The sequence below is a fragment of the Chiloscyllium plagiosum genome, chromosome 30 (genome assembly GCF_004010195.1).
Source record: "Chiloscyllium plagiosum isolate BGI_BamShark_2017 chromosome 30, ASM401019v2, whole genome shotgun sequence".
NCBI lineage: Eukaryota > Metazoa > Chordata > Chondrichthyes > Orectolobiformes > Hemiscylliidae > Chiloscyllium > Chiloscyllium plagiosum.
The window spans coordinates 36,172,483-36,191,982 of record NC_057739.1 but is presented as its reverse complement, the minus strand read 5'-3'; the positions used below and the strand labels follow the sequence as shown (position 1 = coordinate 36,191,982).

The following is a 19,500-nucleotide window of genomic DNA, read 5'->3' as shown; positions in this document are numbered from 1 at the left end:
TTCGGGCAAAAGCCCTTCATCAGGAATAATCAACTGGGAAGATGGTGGATCAATGATATTGTCACTGGACTAGTATTCCCAATTTAAAGTTCTGAGGACATGAGTTTAAATCCCACTTTCACCAAAGATTTTGAAGGCAGTACCTTCCAAACCAACGACTACTTCCATCTAAAAGAACGAGGGCTGCAGATACATGAGAACGCCATCAGCTGCAAATTCCCTTCCAAGCAATTCACCACCCTGACTTGGAAATATATTGTCATTCCATCACTGTTGCTGGGTCAAAATCGTGGAATTCTCTCCTTAATGGCATTATGGGTCTACCTACAGGCACATGGACTGCAGCAATTTAAAATGGCAGCTCACCACCTCCTTCTCAAAGGCAACTAGGGATGAGCAATAAAATAGGCAAAAGTGAGGACTGCAGATGCTGGAGATCAGAGTCAAGATTAGAGTGGTGCTGGAAAAGCACAGCAGGTCAGGCAGCATCCTGCTGAAGGGCTCCTGCCCAAAAAGTAGATTTTCCTGCTCCTCGGATGCAGCCTGACCTGCTGTGCTTTTCAACACCACTCTAATCTTGACATGAGTATTAAAATGTTGACCAGCCATTATACCCATATCCCATAAGTGAACAAAAGTTGGTGAAGCTTTGAATGCAATAAAAATCTAGAATTAAAAGCTAACCTAATGGAGTCCAGGTAATAAATATTGATTGTTGTTAAAAAAATCTTGTTTACCAATGACATTTAGGAGGGGAAAATCTGCCACCTTAGCTGGTTTGACCTACATGTGATTTCAGACTCACATCAATGTCACTGATCCTGATTGCCCTCTGAAAAATTAGCGGTGGGCAATTAATGCTGGACAAGCCAGTGATGGCCATGTCCCATAAAATAAAAAAAAGGAAATGAGTACCTTAAGTACTTAAAACAGTTACACATCTTGAATATTGTTTTATTTATTCAAATTAAAGTGATGAAATTATAAATTATGATTAATATGTAATCTTTAGTGCAGTGGGAGTGAGTTTTTAGTTTCTTCCATTGCAATGGTTCATTTTTGGACTTCACTTGTGTCCAAATCAAGTGTACAAATCAACTCCGAAACATTATCGATAAAAGTTAACCATGACTTTTAACATAAAAAAATCTCTCTCTCAAATTCAACTTTTACATGAGTACACTGAGTAATATTTCACATGCAAGACCCAGGGAAGGAAGGATGTTAACCTCAAATATTTAAACTTCCTTTTCACATTGGCTAAGTATCTGTCCCATATTTTCAGTTTTCATATGCATTTTTAAAATATAGATCCAGTGGATTATAAAGCAAATATTTCACTTCAGTGTTCAAACGCTTTCTATGCTTATGAACTCTAATGTGTTACTACAATCTTAACTAATTATATAAAACTACAACTTTTTACACTGTTTTGTTCATGCTCCCCACAAACCTCAAAAAGAACCTCTATTCCTATTAACATTGCTCTATACACTTACCTTTTATCAGTTCTATAGTTATTCCACCAGCTTCTTCAAACTTAACTAAGCTAATGACTGAACTGCAGTTTTCCTCAGCTAGCTTCAATTGTTCCAGACTTGAAAGTTTCCTTGTTTCCTGGGGTATTACGTAGGACTTTGTGGAATGCTGCAAAACAAACAGTTTTAACAATTCGAGCAACTAGTTTAAAACAGTCTAATTTCAATATCTCTTACTACTATGAGCTTTGTATAATACTTCTTAAACTGATGCAATTATGAATGTTGGAATTGATCGTTATTTCACAAATACAATTAGAATTTAGATTAGTTACCTTGATATGTCTCGATAAGATACACAGCCATAACAGACTTGGAGGTCATTTCTGTTGATTCTAATTGTAATAAAATTATTCCAAAAGAACTTATTACCTACTTCTAATTAAATAAATTATTTCCAGTTATGTTTAAACAGCATTATCAAAAGAGTGTCCAGCAAATAATGTTGGTGTGTGTGTGCACACTTAACTTCACAACTTTTTTTTTAAGTTAAAACATTCCAATTATCCATATGCATAATAATTATAAACTGGCACTCTGTCTCTTCCAAATTTTGACATTTTTAATCTCTCAAACTGAAAGGGGGAGGGACGGAGCGAGTGAGAGTGAGCACAAGCACAAGACAGTGCGAGACAGCTGAAGACAGAGGGCAATCAATCAAGAAAGAGAGAGAGTGTGTGTGTGTGTGTGTGTGTGTGTGTGTCAGGACTAGGGAGGCACAGTCAGGAAGAAGGGTAAGAAATATGGCTCAAGGATTTGCTAGAATAAGATTGGTTTATCTCTAAAGAAGAATAAACAATAGACAATAGGTGCAGGAGTAGACCATTCTGCCCTTCGAGCCAGCACCACTGTTCATTATGTTCATGGCTGATCATCCTCAATCAGTATCCTATTCCTGCCTTATCCCCATAACCCTTGATTCCACTATCCTTAAGAGCTCTATCCAACTCTTCTTTGAAAGTATCCAGAGACTTGGCCTCCACAGCCTTCTGGGGAGGAGTATTCCATACACCCACTACTCTCTGGGTGAAGAAGTTTCTCCTCAACTCTGTTCTAAGTGGCCTACCCCTTATTTTTAAAGGGACTCTGGTTCGGGACTCACCCATCAGCGGAAACATGCTTCCTGCCTCCAGAGTGTTCAATCCTTTAATAATCTTATATGTCTCAATCAGATCCCCTCTCAGCCTTCTAAACTCAAGCACAAGCCCAGTCGCTCCAATCTTTCAGCGTAAGATAGTCCCACCATTCCAGGAAATGACCTCGTGAACCTACGCTGCACTCCCTCAATAGCCAGAATGTCTTTCCTCAAATTTGGAGACCAAAACTGTGCACAATATTCCAGGTGCGGTCTCACCAGGGCCCTGTACAGCTGCAGAAGGACTTCTTTGTTTAATACCTTCATCTATATCATTAATGTACATTGTAAAAAGCTGCGGTCCCAACACTGATCCCTGTGGCACATCACTGGTCACCGCCTGCCATTCTGAAAGGGAGCAGTTTATCACTACTCTTTGTTTCTGTCAGCCAACCAATTTTCAATCTATGTCAGTATTTTGCCTCTAATACCATGTGCCCAAATTTTGCTCACTAACCTCCTATGTGGGACTTTATCAAAGGCTTGCTGAAAATCCAGGTGTACTACATCCACTGGATCTCTCTTGTTCACCTTCAGAGTTACATCCTCAAAAAATTCCAGAAGATTAGTCAAGCATGATTTCCCCTTCATAAATCCATGCTGACTCTGACCTATCCTGTTACTGCTATCTGGATGTGGCATAATTTCGTCCTTTATAATTGCCTCCAGCATTTTTCCCCACCACTGAGGTCAGATTAACTGGTCTATAATTCTCTGTTTTCTCTCTCCCACCTTTCTTAAAAAGTGGGACAACATTAGCCACCCTCCAATCCGCAAAAACTGATCCTGAGTCTATAGAACATTGGAAAATGATCACCAATGCATCCACGATTTCTAGAGCCACCTCCTTTGGTACCCTGGGATGCAGACCATCAGGTCCCCGGGGACTTATCAGCCTTCAGACCTAACAGTCTGTCCAACACCATTTCCTGCCCAATATAAATTGTGTGTATTTTCAGAATATTCTGTTCTGGGTTTCCAGTACTTCATTTATATTTGTAGTAAGTCATTAATATGATTTAGTATCATAATTTAACAAACTTGACCTTAGTTTTCCTCTCTTGACCTCCCATACTCCCTTTGATTCATTACCTCTCTCAAGCTTCACTTGCTGGCTATGAATGAGGACATGGGAGAGAGGCGGTAAGAAGAAGTGGTCAGGAGATCAGGAAAGGAATGGATGTGAACGGGAGGGAATGAACAGGCAGCAAGAAGGGCAAGAAGCGATCAGGAGAGGGAATGCAATTGATGATAACAAAAGGGAGAGGAAGTAGAGAACAGATTAGCAGGGAAGCAGCAACTGAAAGGAGAAAGGGCAGAAAATGGGAAGGTGAAAAATGTGTTGGAGATGGAGTAGGATAAGTGTGGGAAATAGCAAGCAAGAGCTAAGTTAGTAAGAGTAATAAGTTCATAGAAGCAAAACGTCACAAATATTTTTGAGACAGATAAGTACAAGCAGCTTGTTATATCTAAAAACAATTAGAGGTCATGAATATTCATTCATTCTTGTGCTCTCTACCAAAGGCAGGTCATTGTCTACTGTTGCTTCATGCTGAGCAGTTTTAGTCAGTGGTGGTTTGCCATTGCCTTTTACTCTCAAGAGGACAAGGAGCAAGGTACCTATGTCTATCTCAGCCAGAACTGGAATTGAGCTTAAAGGTCATTTCTAAACCACATGCTAAACATCTAGCTGACTGACCTAACTAGTTGCATCATGAATATAACCCACGTTATTACATAGTCTCTTATGGGGAAATGATTTTCAATTAATACTTTATGATTGAGCACACCATTTTTTAGTAACACATTGGGAGAGCTAAATGAGGGACAATTTTCCAAAAAGTTGTAATGCTACATTTATATATGCACACTGAAGGAAAATAAAGCACTAGTCATTATCTAATAAATTTAATAAAATTAACTACCCTGTGGCTGTTGTGCAATGACACTACCTTGAAATCTTACTCATCCTTAAAACAGTATCAAGAGGTCACAATTTAAGTTTCAAAAAACAAGCCTTGAGGTGCCATTCCCAGTGTTGCGTAGTCATACGTAGACATATTAAGAGGACTGCATTCAGTGTCTAACAGACTATTTATTCTTGGATACAATTAGAAAATAATGTTTACTTTTATTACAGCCCCATCATGTCTCAGCTCAATAATTTGGAGCCAAGCTTCTTCCCAAACTTCCTTTGAAACATCAGGAAGCAAGACCTTTTTAAACTTTTGTGCGTCAGCAGCTAAGTCTAAACTTTCAAAGGCCCTTTGGTGACCCAAATTATGACAACTGCATTACTGTGAGGGTTATTAAGATGACTGCTTTTAACACTATATTGTCAATATTTTGTAGGAGTACAGTACAGATCAGAAAGTACATAGCAGCTCAATCCAAACAAATCTTGCTAAGAGTTTCAAAGAAAACGTGTAACTCGAGAACCCTGTTCATCTTAACTTTACATTAATTCAAATATATCGTATGCACCACTGGATTTTAAAAGTCTCATTTTCACCATTCTTATGGGTTTCAATAATAGTATGGAAGGAATACTTTTATATACATTGCTTTTGTTAACCATTTTTAGGAAGGTAAGTTTTTGGTTTAATCTCCGATTGGAGCTGAAAATGTGTTGCTGGAAAAGCACAGCAGGTCAGGCAGCATCCAAGGAACAGGAGAATCGACGTTTCGGGCATGAGCCCTTCTTCAGATTCCTGACCTGCTGTGCTTTTCCAGCAACACATTTTCAGCTCTGATCTCCACCATCTGCAGTCCTCACTTTCTCCTCAAAGATTTTAATCTCCAATTGTCCTTGATAATGTGATGATCACCTTCTTGAACCATTACAATTTATGTGGTGTAGGAATGACAAAACTGTTTTCGGTAAGGGGTTCTATGTATGTGACGAAGGGAAAAAAAGCAATATTTATCCAAATCTGGATATTGAGAGACATGGCAATGACCCCATACACCTGCTGCCCATGTTCTTCAAAGTCTCTTCCTATAGGAAGGATGGTGTGAAACTTGAAAGGGTTCAGGAAAGACTTACAAGGATGTTGCCAGGGTTGGAGGGTTTGAGCTATAGGGTTGGAGCTATAGGGAGAGGCTGAATAGGGCTGAGGCTGTTTTCCCTTGAGCATTGGAGGCTGAGGGGTGACCTTATAAAGGTTTATAAAATCATGAGAGGCATGGACAGGATAAATAGACAAGATCTTTTCCCTGGGGTGGGGGAGTCCAGAACTAGAGGGCATAGGTTTAGGGTGAGAGGGGCAAGATTTAAAAGGGACCTAAGGGACAACTTTTTCACAGAAAGGGTGGTGTGTGTATGGAATGAGCTGCCAGAGGAAGTAGTGGTGGCTTGTAAAATTACAATATTTAAAAGGCATCTGGATGGGTATATGAATAGGAAGAATTGAGAGGGATATGGGCCAAGTGCTGGCAAACAGGATTAGATTAATTTAGGATATCTAGTCAGCATAAACGAGTTGGACTGTGCTGTACATCTCTATTCCTATTGGTGATATGGGTTGCCGATTTGGTAGGTACAATTGAATTAACTTTGGTAGTTTGCTGCAGTGAACCTTGTAATTGGTATGACCTGTTGTCACAATGTTGCATTAGAAGAGTGAACATTTAAGGTGGTGATAATCAAGTGAGCTGTTTTGTCTAGGATTGTGTCAAATTTCATTTTGGGGGTACATTCATCCAGGCAATTGGAAAATGTTCTATCAAATTCATGGGTTTTGACATGTACATGTTGGAAGATCTTTGAAGAGTCACGAGTTGATTTATTTACCACAAAATACCAAGGCTAGGATGTGTTTTTTCTTATTCATTCACAGGATAATTGCATTGCTGGTTAGGTTAGCATTTATTTCCCATCCCCAACTGGCCAAAGGTCAGTTAAAAGTCACCAACATTGCTGCAGTTCTCGAGTCACATGTAGGCCAGACCAGGTAAGGATAGTAGATTTCCCTCTCTAAAAGGACATTATTGGAAAAATCCAAGGATTACACTCATTACTAGACTCTTAATTTCAGTTTTTTAAAAATTGAATTCAAATTCCACCACCTGCTCCAGTAGGAATCAAACCTGGTTCCCAAAACATTGTTAATCCAGAGACCGAGATAGTGTATGGTTAATACTATTAAGCCATCGCCTACCAATATTTCATATAACATGATTGCCATAAGGATTCATCTGCTCCCTATTTTCTAGCTTTAATTGAAATCTATTCCTACAAAAATCTGTGAAAATCACCTTTTGGGTCCAGGCATCTGACCCAAACTATGAGCTCCAAACCGTTATTTCTTCCCCATAACAATATCGGGACCAGGAGTTAAATCTCAGTCTATGAACCCTAACCAGGACACTTCTTAATACCAAAGCCAAATTTCATAAGCAGGATGGTGTTTTGATCTGACTATACCTATAAGGCTTGCCACCCAAATCCACCCAATAAGTGTGCTTCACTTTTGCCACTTCAAGATTCAGAGAATGTAGATTTCAATTCCACATTATGAAATGGAATTCAAAGTGTCTGACTCCAGAAGGAATATGACCACCAAACCAATGCAACTATAATTATTATTGGTAATAAATGCACATGAAAATGAAAATGAAAATTAAAATTAGGGGTCCTCTGGTGGTACAATGGGGTTCAAGTCCCACCTGCTCCAGAGGTGTGGGGTAACATCTCTGAATAAGTTAATTAGAAAAAAGTATTTGCATGTTTGTTTTATTATTTTTTTTATTTCAAAATATACTTTATTCATAGAAATAAATCTTTGGTACTTGTACAATTTGTCATGTCGTTCATAGATATATACATTGCATGTCTTAACATTACAAAGAACAGATTGAATTAATCGAATTTACAGTTATCCTTTTCCAGTTCGGCTGAGGTAGCTATCCAGGCTCTCACTGGGGTCATTTACCTGCTCTGGAGTCATTGAGCCAAGGCAAGGGTCCGCACCGTCCAGTTCTGATCGCTTCTTGGCCTTTTGGCTAAGATCAGGTATCTGTTCTTGTCAGGGCAGGGGTCGGGTTGCGGGTCATTGGAGCTGGTGGAGATCATCGCTGGATTGTGGTTGGACGTTGGAGGTTCGTTTGGTTGCGCTGACCTGCTGTTGGTGGATCTTCATGTTGGCTTCGGCCTCGCGCCAATTCAGGGTCCAACCAACCACAGAACTATGGCCTCAACAGCTGCCCGCAGCCCTGGGCAGGGGGTTCGAAACACAGTCAGGGTGACTGTGAAGAAGGTAGAGGATCGTACACCAGTCTACCACATCCCGTTTATTAAGAAAGTGCTGCTGGGATGCTGTGGGTTTACCGCAGCGGATGTGTACTGCCTCAGTCCGCACCGCACGCTGCCCTCGAAGCGGCTGGGGGGGAACGAGACTGTCACACACCTCCTTCTGGAATGTGCCTATGCAGAGGAAGTCTGGAGAGGAATGCAGTGGTGTTTGTCGAGGTTCGTCCCGAGCAGCACCGTGACGTGGGACTCCGTGCTCTAAGGTCTGTTCCCTGGGACGCACACCGAGACGAACATCAACTGTGCCTGGAGGATCATCAACTCGGTGAAGGACGTTCTCTGGGTGGTCCGAAACCTGCTGATCTTCCAGCTGAAGGAGTTGACCCCGACTGAGTGTTGCAGACTGGCACATTCCATGGTTCAAGACTACGTGTTGAGGGACGCGCTGAAGCTTGGGGCAGCTGCCGCCAAGGCGCGGTGGGGAAAGACCACTGTGTAAAGTCTGCCTGCCTAACGAAGAACAGGGGGCCCATGCAGTCATTTGGGCTCTGCTGACGCCTCAGCTAATTATATGGGCATATGATCAAAAAATGTCAAGACCGGTATAAAAATGATAAGTTTTGATCTCTGTATGCACATGTTTACATATGTATGGCATGACCAATTGTACAGACCATCAAATTATTTTATGAATAAAGTATATTTTTGAAATAAAAAAAAATGTGTACTGCCTGCAGGATTTCCCTGGGGCAGGCTACTTTGATGTGACCTTCAGAAGTGTGAAGCAGTGCGAACAGCTCCTGAAGGTCTTCAAGTAGAAGGAAGGGGAGCCGCTGTTCTCGATCTTGTCGGGGATCCCATTGTGTGTGCTTCCTGCACAGAGGAGTCGGGTTGTTACAATCCATATGTACAACCCCTATGTTCCAGCGGCTGATGTCCTGACCTTCCTGGGAAGGTACCTCCAAGTTGAGGGAGAAGCCACTGATGTGATCGACCCCTTTGGGATCTGGACTAGCAAGCGGCAGGTCAGGGTAACTCTGAGGGTCGATGACAATGGGGACATTCTCCACCCACCCTTGAGCTTCGCAATTGGAGGGAGCAGAGGCTACCTGACATATGCAGGGCAGCCGAAAGTGTGCCGAACCTGCGGGAAGTCGGGACACGTGGTGGCGGATTGCAAGGTGACCATCTGCAGGAACTGCAAACAGGAGGGTAACCTGACTAAGGACTGTCAGGAAGCAAAGAGCTGCAACCTGTGTGGAGAGGCGGGCCACATGTACAAGACCTGCCCAAGACGGGGGGCCCCACTTATGCACAGATGGCTGGAGGTCGCAATGTGAGCCGTGGGCCCCCAAAGACCAGTAAGGTCCACCCAGACAGCAGGGAAACAGAGTCTAGTGGCACCCAGAAAGAAGAACAGGCTGGAGTGGAGGAGGTGGCAGCCAGAGGAGACACACAGCAGCTGATCCTAGCTCTAGCTGGGCAGATGGAAGCAATGGAGGAGAAGGTAATCGAGCAGACAGAGGAGTGGATACCTATTAAAAACAGGAAGAGAAAATCCGGCCAGGCCCCCAAAGCCTCCCAGCAAAGGGGGAAAAGACAGCTGCACGAGGGAGGGACGGCCAGCTCTTCGGATGGGGAAAACGGGCGCAAAGAATGTCATCACCACCAGAAGAAGAGACAGAGCGCCGTAGATAGAGGAAACAGGAAACAATGGACCCCCCGAAGTCCACCATCCACCTAGTGAGAACCAGGGGGTACCCACTGCCCCACAACTACAGACAACTGAGAGCTGTGATGTTTGTTTTATTATTTGTCAGGAAGTGCACCTTTTCCAATACTTAACAGGAATATTTATTGCACTGCCTTCACCCTAGTACACATCTTTCACTGTTTAATATATTGTGAATACCATTTCATTCTCTATTCTACTTTGAACTATGAAACTCATTCCTTCAATTTCTTCCCAGCAAAGTATACTTTGCAATTCCAATTGCTTACATACATTTTTAAAAGAAGACAAGGCAGCTTTCTGTCATCAGAATACAATTAATTTCATTTGTTTTACGAGAATGGCCAATTACTCCAAATATCCCTGTAATGCTCTCACAAACATCAATCATCATTTGTGTATTCAGTTTTTAATTGACTATCACATGGTGATTTTTGTTCTCTCTGCGGTGTTTATTTAACAGGCCAATTTACACTAAAGATTTTAGAACGTTGCCTCTCAGTTCACAAACTCTGCCACTTTCCTTACTGCTCAGATTCCTTCCTAAACAGGAATCTACATAAAAAAAAAGTAAAAACAATGAAATTCCATAATTCTCAAATGTTGCCAGCAGCACAATGAAACAGAACAAAAACAATATAAGAAATTAAGCAGTTTACAAAAGGTATAGACACACAAGTTCTTTATAAACAAAATAAAGAAATTAACCAGTTTGAACATTCTGTGGCCATCACACCATGAAGTGAGATTTGAACCTGGACCTTCTGGTCTAGCAGCAAGGACACTGCCGCTAACATGGTTTCTTGGGCCAAACACCACTGCCAGTGTGATATGGGGACGGGTGGAGGAGAGTGGAGGAGGGTTGGGGGGGGGGGGGGGGGGGGGGGTGGCGTTGGGAGAGGGGTCTAGTGGCCATGATCTATAGTGTAACCAAAGACATAGGTAGAACTAGATATGATGTCACATGGAATTTGAGGAATTAGTGTCCAAATTAAAACATGTAAGGTAATAATCACAGAATTATTACAAAAGTCATGCACTGATTATGGAATTTCATTGTTTTTACTTTTTTATGTAGATTCCTGTTTAGGAAGGAATCTGAGCAGTAAGGAAAGTGGCAGAGTTTGTGAACTGAGAGGCAACGTTCTAAAATCTTTAGCATAGGATCAAGCAGATTATAAATTTAATAGCTCTAAATATGGCATGGGAAGAAAGCATTTTGATTAAGTAGAAGACTGGTGTCAGTACTCAAGGAAGGAGGTAGGACCATCATGCTGGCCATTGTATAACTAGGGCCCTGAATCAACAGGGTAGGAGTGGGGGTGAGTGTGAACTTTAAGAGAAAAATCAAGACTAGAAATAGTGTAATAAAGACAAGCAAACAAGAGACAGAATGTTTAACATTAATTGTGCATCAGTAATGAAGGGAATGATAGTAAAAGAAGCATTGAAATTAAAAGGCTCAAGCTACCCATATTTATACAATTAATTCTCACCCAAATAACCTTTAATTAATACCTTCATCACCCATTCCCAGGCATTAGGTCCCATGCATTTCTTACGATCTTCATAGATGATGTCAGGCCACAATATGGCCCAGATCTTTTGATGAGAAGATAGCAGCACAGACAGCCCATACAAACATACAAGTTAGGAGCAGGAATAGGCCTTGTGGACCCTCAAGCTTGTTTCACCATTCAATAAGATTACAGCTAATCTGATTACTCCATATTTCCACTTACACCCAATAACCTTCCACCCTCTTCATACCAAGGATCTATTTACCCTAGCTTAAATATATTCAAAGACTGTTTTCACCAACTTTTGAGCATCAGCATTCCAAAAACTCTCAATTCTACATTTACCCACAACAAGGAACATCCTTTCCAAATCCACACGGTCAGAATCAATCAAGTTACCTTTCACATTTCCTAAACTCAGTGTATAAGACCTTAGAGTGCAGGTTCATGCTTCCTTGAAAGTGGAGTCGCAGGTAGACAGGATAGTGAAGGTGGCATTTGGTATGCTTGCCTTTATTGGTTAGTGCATTGAGTGTAGGAGGTGGAATGTCATGTTGAGGCTGTACAAGACATTGGTTAGGCCTCATTTGGAATACTGTGTGCAGTTCTGGTCTCCTGGCTGTCGAAAGGATGTTGTGAAACTTGAAAGGGTTCAGAGAAGATTTACAAGGATGTTGCAAGGGTTGGAGAGTTTGCGCTATAGGGAGAGGCTGAATAGGCTAGGGCTATTTTCTGTGGAGCATTGGAGGCTGATGGATGACCTTATAGAGGTTTATAAGGTCATGAGGGACATGGATAGAGTAAATAGATAAGGTCTTTCCTGGAGGTGGGGCAGGGGACTCCAAAACTAGAGGACGTACCTTTAAAAGATGAGAGGGGAAAGATTGAAAAGAGATTTAAGAGGCAACTTTTTCATGCAGAGGGCAGTGTGTGCATGGAATGAACTGTCAGGAAATGGTGAAGGCTAGTACAATTACACCATTTGAGAGACATCTGGAAGGGTTTAAGAGGGATATGGGCCAAATGCTGACAAATCTGATCAGCATGGACAAGTTGGATCAAAGGGTTGTTTCTGTGCTGTGTAGGACTCTAATAGCCTAGCCTTAGTCCATAGTCCCTTCAAGATTGCCATGTTTCTGTATGAAAGGTGTTCTAAAACAGTCATGTGTGACTTTTTGGATAGCTGCAAATTGGAGGGAACAATAAAGGATGATACAAAAAAAATTGTCTTTGTTCAAGAAACATGTGTAATTGATGCACAAAGATGAAATCACCAAACAATATCTAAGCTGGAAGTTTATTGTCAATTAAAACCCCAAAGATGTGGCCCAATCAAGGGGATTGTACCACATAAACAATTACTCAAGGCTGGCCCGTCAATTCTCAGAATCCAACAAATAACTGCACTCTGAACTCTTTCATGAAGTTGATATATTCCACTTAAAACATAACATTTTCATTTTATTGCTATTTCTAAGGCATTGTTTTTAAAAGAACATCCAAATAAATCCAGTCCTTTCTCAGTAAATTAATCTCTCGGTGCTGAATTGCATAGGTAAAATGAATTAGATTAGATTAGATTACTTACAGTGTGGAAACAGGCCCTTTGGCCCAACAAGTCCACACCGACCCGCCGAAGCGCAACCCACCCATACATTTACCCCTTTTCCTAACACTACGGGCAATTTAGCATGGCCAATTCACCTGACCTGCACATCTTTGGACTGAGGGAGGAAACCGGAGCATCCGGAGGAAACCCATGCAGACACGGGGAGAATGTGCAAACTCCACACAGTCATTCGCCTAAGGCGGGAATTGAACCCAGGTCTCTGGCGCTGTGAGGCAGCAGTGCTAACCACTGTGCCACCGTGCCGCCCAAAATTCAGAACATCATTTCAGAACTGTCTGGTAGAGTTTCCACAAGGTTGAGTAATTTGCTTAATAACAATGCAGAATTGCAAACTCAAGTTACATTCAGAGTATTCTTGATATCTTGCAGTAATTTAAAATAACTGCACTAAAAGGCAACTTCAGCACAAAACTGACTATAGCCCCAGATCGAATAAGTGCCTACACTCCAAGGAGTGAAACGGTTCAAGAAGGAAACGACCAACATCTTCTCCACGGCAATTAGGAATAGGTAATTAATGCAGGTCTAGCAGCAACACCTACATCCCATGAATAAATAAAATTGTAATTATATTGAATTTATGTTAATTATGTTTATTTGCAGACCTTGGAAAATGCCCTTAAAATTAAATTTCTGTTTTAAAATCAAAGATAGCAAGACACAGTTTTGAAAAAGAAACAGTTAGTAAATTAAAATTCTTGGTATTTAAGAGAATGACAACCAATAAAACTAACAATGGTTCACAAATGTTTCTTGGAGTTATTTTTCGATATTTAAAACTGGGGTATTCACAGGTGATGCACTAGACACTCCAACAAAATGCTAATCCTAACCCTGACATATGTTTTGTGATAAATTTTCAGTTTGAATAATAAAACAGCAAAGATTACACTTAAATATATTTAGGAATATCATTGCTATAAGAAAATAAAACAAATAAATTTTAAAATTTTGCCAATTATACTAGTTAATGGGCAATTCAAACTTTGTTAATCATTTATCATACACCTGTCAGTCTGGAAAATTGCACATTTACTTTTTTTAAAATCTATTACTCCAATTAAGAGAAGTGACACTATAAAAACAGTGCAATTGTAAAATATAAAAACACAAAATGAAACACACTTTGCACACTTTTGCAACTTGTTAGAAGCATTATGTATATGGAACAGCAGTAAAAACAATGGGAAAGAAGTCACAGATAAAGGAAGGTCATTCAGCCCTTCCTGTTTGTCCCTCTAGAGACAAGGAGTGTAGATCCATACAGATAGTTCTTCTATATCACAATGGTTGCATTCTCGTGCAACTCCTGTTCCATAAAAATCATGCTTTAAAAACAGCACTTAAAAGTGTCGGTGATGTAACCACCTTACAGCCAGTACGTTTTAAAAGTTTGTGCTTTAGAAACAATGTCCCCAGTTCATGTTAACAAAATGCATGTTACAGCAGAATGACCTCTATGTAATTTGTGAAAACTCAGTACTATTTATGCTTATAGGGGAATTTTATAAGTTCATTATAAAGCAGATCAAAGTACATATTCTTTCACTACTTCTCACTTATTATGTAGAGAACTATATAATGAACTATAAATTACTCCTATATATCTAAGAATTAGGACAAGGATTATTATTTTGCATGCAAGACGCTATTTTAAAAATCCTTGTTGCTTCCCAAGCCAGCAATTAAAAGGAATAGGGCATGTACAATGCATGCTTTGCCATACACGTTTAAAATTAGACATAAAATCCTGTAGCATGCACACAGATCTGGTAAGCATTTGTCAGAAAAATTACCCTTTTGGCAGCAGCAAAATCAAACATCCCTACATGTTTGTGGGCGGCACGGTGGCACAGTGGTTAGCACTGCTGCCTCACAGCGCCTGAGACCCGGGTTCAATTCCCGCCTCAGGCGACTGACTGTGTGGAGTTTGCACGTTCTCCCCGTGTCTGCGTGGGTTTCCTCCGGGTGCTCCGGTTTCCTCCCACAGTCACAAAAGATGTGCAGGGTCAGGTGAATTGGCCATGCTAAATTGCCCGTAGTGTTAGGTAAGGGGTAAATGTAGGGGTATGGGTGGGTTTCGCTTCGGCGGGTCGGTGTGGACTTGTTGGGCCGAAGGGCCTGTTTCCACACTGTAATCTAATCTAATCTAATCTAATCTACATAGGTTTTAGTAGGTCAGAATGTACAATAATGGTCTCCGGTGGGACAAAACTTGACTTAAAAGTGAGAAGAAAATATACATCCAAACAGAAACAGCATACATATTAAAGTTAAGAGATTGTTTCAAGGTTATAAAAATATAAATGTGCAAATTAATCTATTAAAAAAAAATGTCAATTTCTAAAAACTTTTGAGCTGAATCTTATCATACTTTGGTTAAGTGTTAATTTTGTGGATTTTCAAGGAGAGTTTCTCTTTGCAAGGATGAGAGACATTTCTTAAAGTACCATCCCAAACTCACCTCATTACCTACCTATCCTGCCCCTATGGTGCATTCTCATCTAATGCTAGCCCAATTCTACCACTTGCCAATGCTGGAATATCCTAGAATGGATGAACATTTTTGGCACCATCTTTTAATTAAAGATCTTTATGCACTTAGACAAGCACAGTTAGTCTAGAACTGCTTTGCACAGTATGTTATATTTGCACCAGATGAGACCACAGAAAGAAGAATTGGTGTCTTGCTTTGTCAACAAAGACTTGATGGACAGGGTAGTGCATAGGAGGATTTTTCCTCTTCGCCCAGTCTCAGCAGTGGAGGTCATGACATCGGACCCTGCCAGAATAGTCTGAGATTGCCACTCAGGTCAATGCAGGTCTTGGTCATCTGGAGGAACGGTCAATGGCTTTCCCTGTTACACCAGGATATGTGGCACCATCTTCTCACTGCCACCTCAGTCATTCTGCCTGCTACAAATACCTAACTCCCAGAAAGGTTATGTTCTGCCACTCTCAGCAGTGCAAGCAACTTCTTTCTTCACTTGCTCTCACCCATCCCAACCTCCAACACTATTAATCCATACTGAAAATGTGTTGCTGGAAAAGCGCAGCAGGTCAGGCAGCATCCAGGGAACAGGAGAATCGACGTTTCGGGCATAAGCCCTTCTTCATTCCTGAAGAAGGGCTTATGCCCGAAACGTCGATTCTCCTATTCCCTGGATGCTGCCTGACCTGCTGCGCTTTTCCAGCAACACATTTTCAGCTCTGATCTCCAGCATCTGCAGACCTCACTTTCTCCACTATTAATCCATAGTCCTATATTGCCTCTGTACTGCCTACACACTCAGGACAACTCACCATTTTTCTCTACCTACACCAGCATTAACAGCTGCAGAACACACTTTCATTTCACTCAATCCCTTCTTTCTCTTATTCTAGGAAAAAGCATCCCACAATATGACAGAAAGAGTAAAGGAGGAAATAGGCTATCTGATCCTGCACTTCACTTCTTCTAAGGGCAAGATTCAGACCCTGCTTGCCCCAAGTGCTAACAGATAGGCCAGAAGTCTGGATGCTGGTATTGGAGACTTCTCTTGACTTTTTGTGCTGGGACTGCCTGACTGAAGATTATCTTCCTCTGACTTGACAGAGGACCGCTGACAACCAGTCAAACTGGCTTAGTGTGCACGCTAAATGGCAAGGCAAGATGGAAGCACTGTGCCCCTTAGCCAGAGCAAAGAGTAAAATGTCAAGGCAGGGATACTGTGACCATCTAAGTAGGTGCATGGTTAAATGAGCAGACCAGAGATGTAGCTGTGTATCTATCCCTGAACACAATATGAGCTTGATAGTGCATAATAGTGCATCCCAAGGTGCAACTTTAAAGCGCAAAAGCATATAATAAACGGATCAGAGATGTGCCATTATAGTGTGCAGAGGCTGGCAAGTGTCCATTGCCGAGGTGGGTGAATAAGGAATGCATGCCACAGGTGCCCGAGATGTTGATGTCAGATATCCAAGAGTTCCATGAGAAGCAAGCAAGTTGGAATCATAAGGTAACTGCCACAACTTTCCTGTCAGGAATTCTCGTGCAAATTCTCTCACAGCAGTTAGAGAATAGGAAGTTGCTTATTAATGAAGCTAGATATGCAGTTAATCAAGTCAACAAAGGCAATAAACCCCCTTAATTGACATCTTGCAGATGCGTAGCAAGATTCTCATCTCAATGCATGGAACAGAATTGCAAAACACAGCTAGTTGCTCTCAATACCAAGAAAGCCCTGCTGAACCTCTTACACAATTTTCCCAGATTTCTTACCAAGCCACAATGTCATTCATGGCCCTACAAGATATCATTAACCAAATACTCATTTTAGTATTTTGTTTAATTTCCATACCGCTGGTGTCCAGTTAAAATATAATCAATTATAGCACAGTAATAAAGCTTTCTGAAGATTTAAAAAGTGACATTATAGTAACTAATAGCATACATATTACTGACCATATCATACTTACGTAGACTTTAAGTGGCATCTTGATAGCACCCACATTCCAAACTAAATCATTGCTGCTGTTCAAAACAAGAATCAATGTCTTGTTGACACTAATCGGCTGCACGTGCAAAGAAATCTGGAAAAATCAATTTACAAATGATTAATGGTCCATATAACATTGGTTAACCACAGTCCTTCTTAGTTGGTGCATTGGGATATTAGATAAGCAGAATTAATTGACTGTGTATTGTGACACAAGTCCAATCTAAAAAGGTCAACTTGAAACGATGGTGGAAACAGATTCCATTTTTAAGAGTCTACAGAAGGAGTGAGAGGTGGAGAAGTCCCTAAGAGGTCTCATCACACAATCTGCTAAAGGTATCATTATGTAGAGAAGAACATCACATTTAGTATCGCATGAATATGATTTAGGAGCAGCAGTAGGCCACTCATCCCCTCAAACCATGGTCTATGTGATTACTCCACATTTCCTCTTATCTCTTGTAACTCTTTCAACTCTTTCTTTATCAAAACATCTATTTACTTTGGCTGTTCAAAGGCATTCATGAACTTTGCAATTCTCTTCAAAACATGGTGGAAGCAAAGATTCATGACCCTGTGAGAAAAAAAAACACATCTCAAATCTGTCTTAAAAGTGGAAAGGCAACTGCTGAATGGCATTGAAACCCAGATAATGTTCTGAGACTCTGATTCAAATCTGGTCAGGGAAGATGGTGGAATTTGAATCAATAGAAATCTGGAATTAAAGAGGCTAATGGTGACCATAAAACCATTGTCAATTGTCTGAAAATCCTATCAGTAGTGTTCTTTTGGGAAGGTAGCTGCCATCCTTACTTTGGTCTGGCCTACATGTGACTTCAGAACCACTGCAACATGGGTGACTGCAATGATTCACAAAGGTAGCTCACCATCACCTTCTCCAGGATGACTAGGGATTGTCCATAAATGCTGGCATAGCAAGAAACACTGATTTCCCATGAACGAATTTAAAAACTGTCAATCAACTAGACCTAGACCTGTAAAATAGTAGTAACAATAGCTAATAAAAGCTTGTCCAAGCCTCTGTATCTTGTTTAAGTAAATGTTGATCTGACGACAAAATAGATCACAATAAAAATGCTGGTACTATAACAAAAGTTGTCAATCTTCTCTCTAGCTTTGTTAACAGAAAAAGTTTGGTTCTCATTCACACTATGAACTAGTCATGCAGGGTTGAGGATAGGGTTGACAATATTGTTCTATGCAGGACCAACATGGACTCTGGGTTGAATGGCCTCCTGCGCCATTATGATTCAATGTTTCATATATCAATTTTAATCAGACAGTATTAGAATTTTGCATGCACCATTTATTGATAATAAAAAACATTATAAACCAAAAGCTAACAAATTTTCTTAGCAAATGCTACAGCTGAAATACAACTGTGTAGTGCATTGTACTCTGGTTTCAGCAGAAACACAGATTTTATGGGATTTTTATATTGTCACAGCAATTGAATTCCACTGTTGGCTAGTACTAATAAAAAGTTATAACCAGAACAAACATACACAGATTGTGCTATGATTACAAAGTAAGTCACACACCATTGGAAATTTGTTCAGGAGTGCAGGTTGATACAGAAGAAATGGCAAATTGAGATCAAAGGCAGAACCTTCCAGGTCCCCAACCCAGTTGGCACGTTTGCAGCCAGAGAAGCTCATAAAATCTCACAGGTAGCCTTCCCACTAGTCCTCTAATTTGTGTGCAATGCTAAAAAGGGCAAGTGAGGTCTAGGATGGCCAGCTGGCCTGCATGTGCCTCAATTATAACCTGAACAACCACATCCTGCCTCAAATTTTGAGGCAGGCAGGTGGTGCTCAAAAAGTCAGCCTTCTTGGCCTTGAACAGGAGGGGTGTGCCCCTATTATGGCCCCCAACTAAAAATCTAACACCAACCTGATCCTCCAGTCCAAGAGTTAAGCCCTAGATGTTCCCTCCTTCCCTGCCCTTCATATCATGAGCCCATCCCATGATATTTATGCTCCACTTACGTTCATGATACCCAATACAATACAATATAGCTTTATTTTATATCATGCAAAGTCCAAGAATCTAGTAACACAGTACTAATGTGGTCTTAACCATTACCCTGCATATCTAAAGAATAACCTGCCTACTTTGTATTCAATTCCCCTTGCAATAAACAATAACATTCTATTGGGTCTTTTTATACATGCAAACGAATCTTTTGCAAA

At 40.8% G+C, this 19,500-nt stretch overlaps 1 protein-coding gene across 5 annotated transcripts in view; it reads right to left on the bottom strand.

The window, feature by feature from the left end:
* The window catches only part of LOC122564914 (endoglin-like), a 133,958-nt gene that overhangs the window by 76,236 nt on the left and 38,222 nt on the right, over nucleotides 1-19,500 (bottom strand). For all 5 annotated transcript variants that reach the window (XM_043720383.1, XM_043720381.1, XM_043720382.1 and 2 more), the window contains exons 5-6: nucleotides 17,268-17,381; nucleotides 1,500-1,647 (exon numbers count right to left, since the gene is read on the bottom strand). In XM_043720383.1, coding sequence (XP_043576318.1) covers nucleotides 1,500-1,647; nucleotides 17,268-17,381 — 262 coding nt within the window. The remainder of the gene's footprint in view (nucleotides 1-1,499; nucleotides 1,648-17,267; nucleotides 17,382-19,500) is intronic.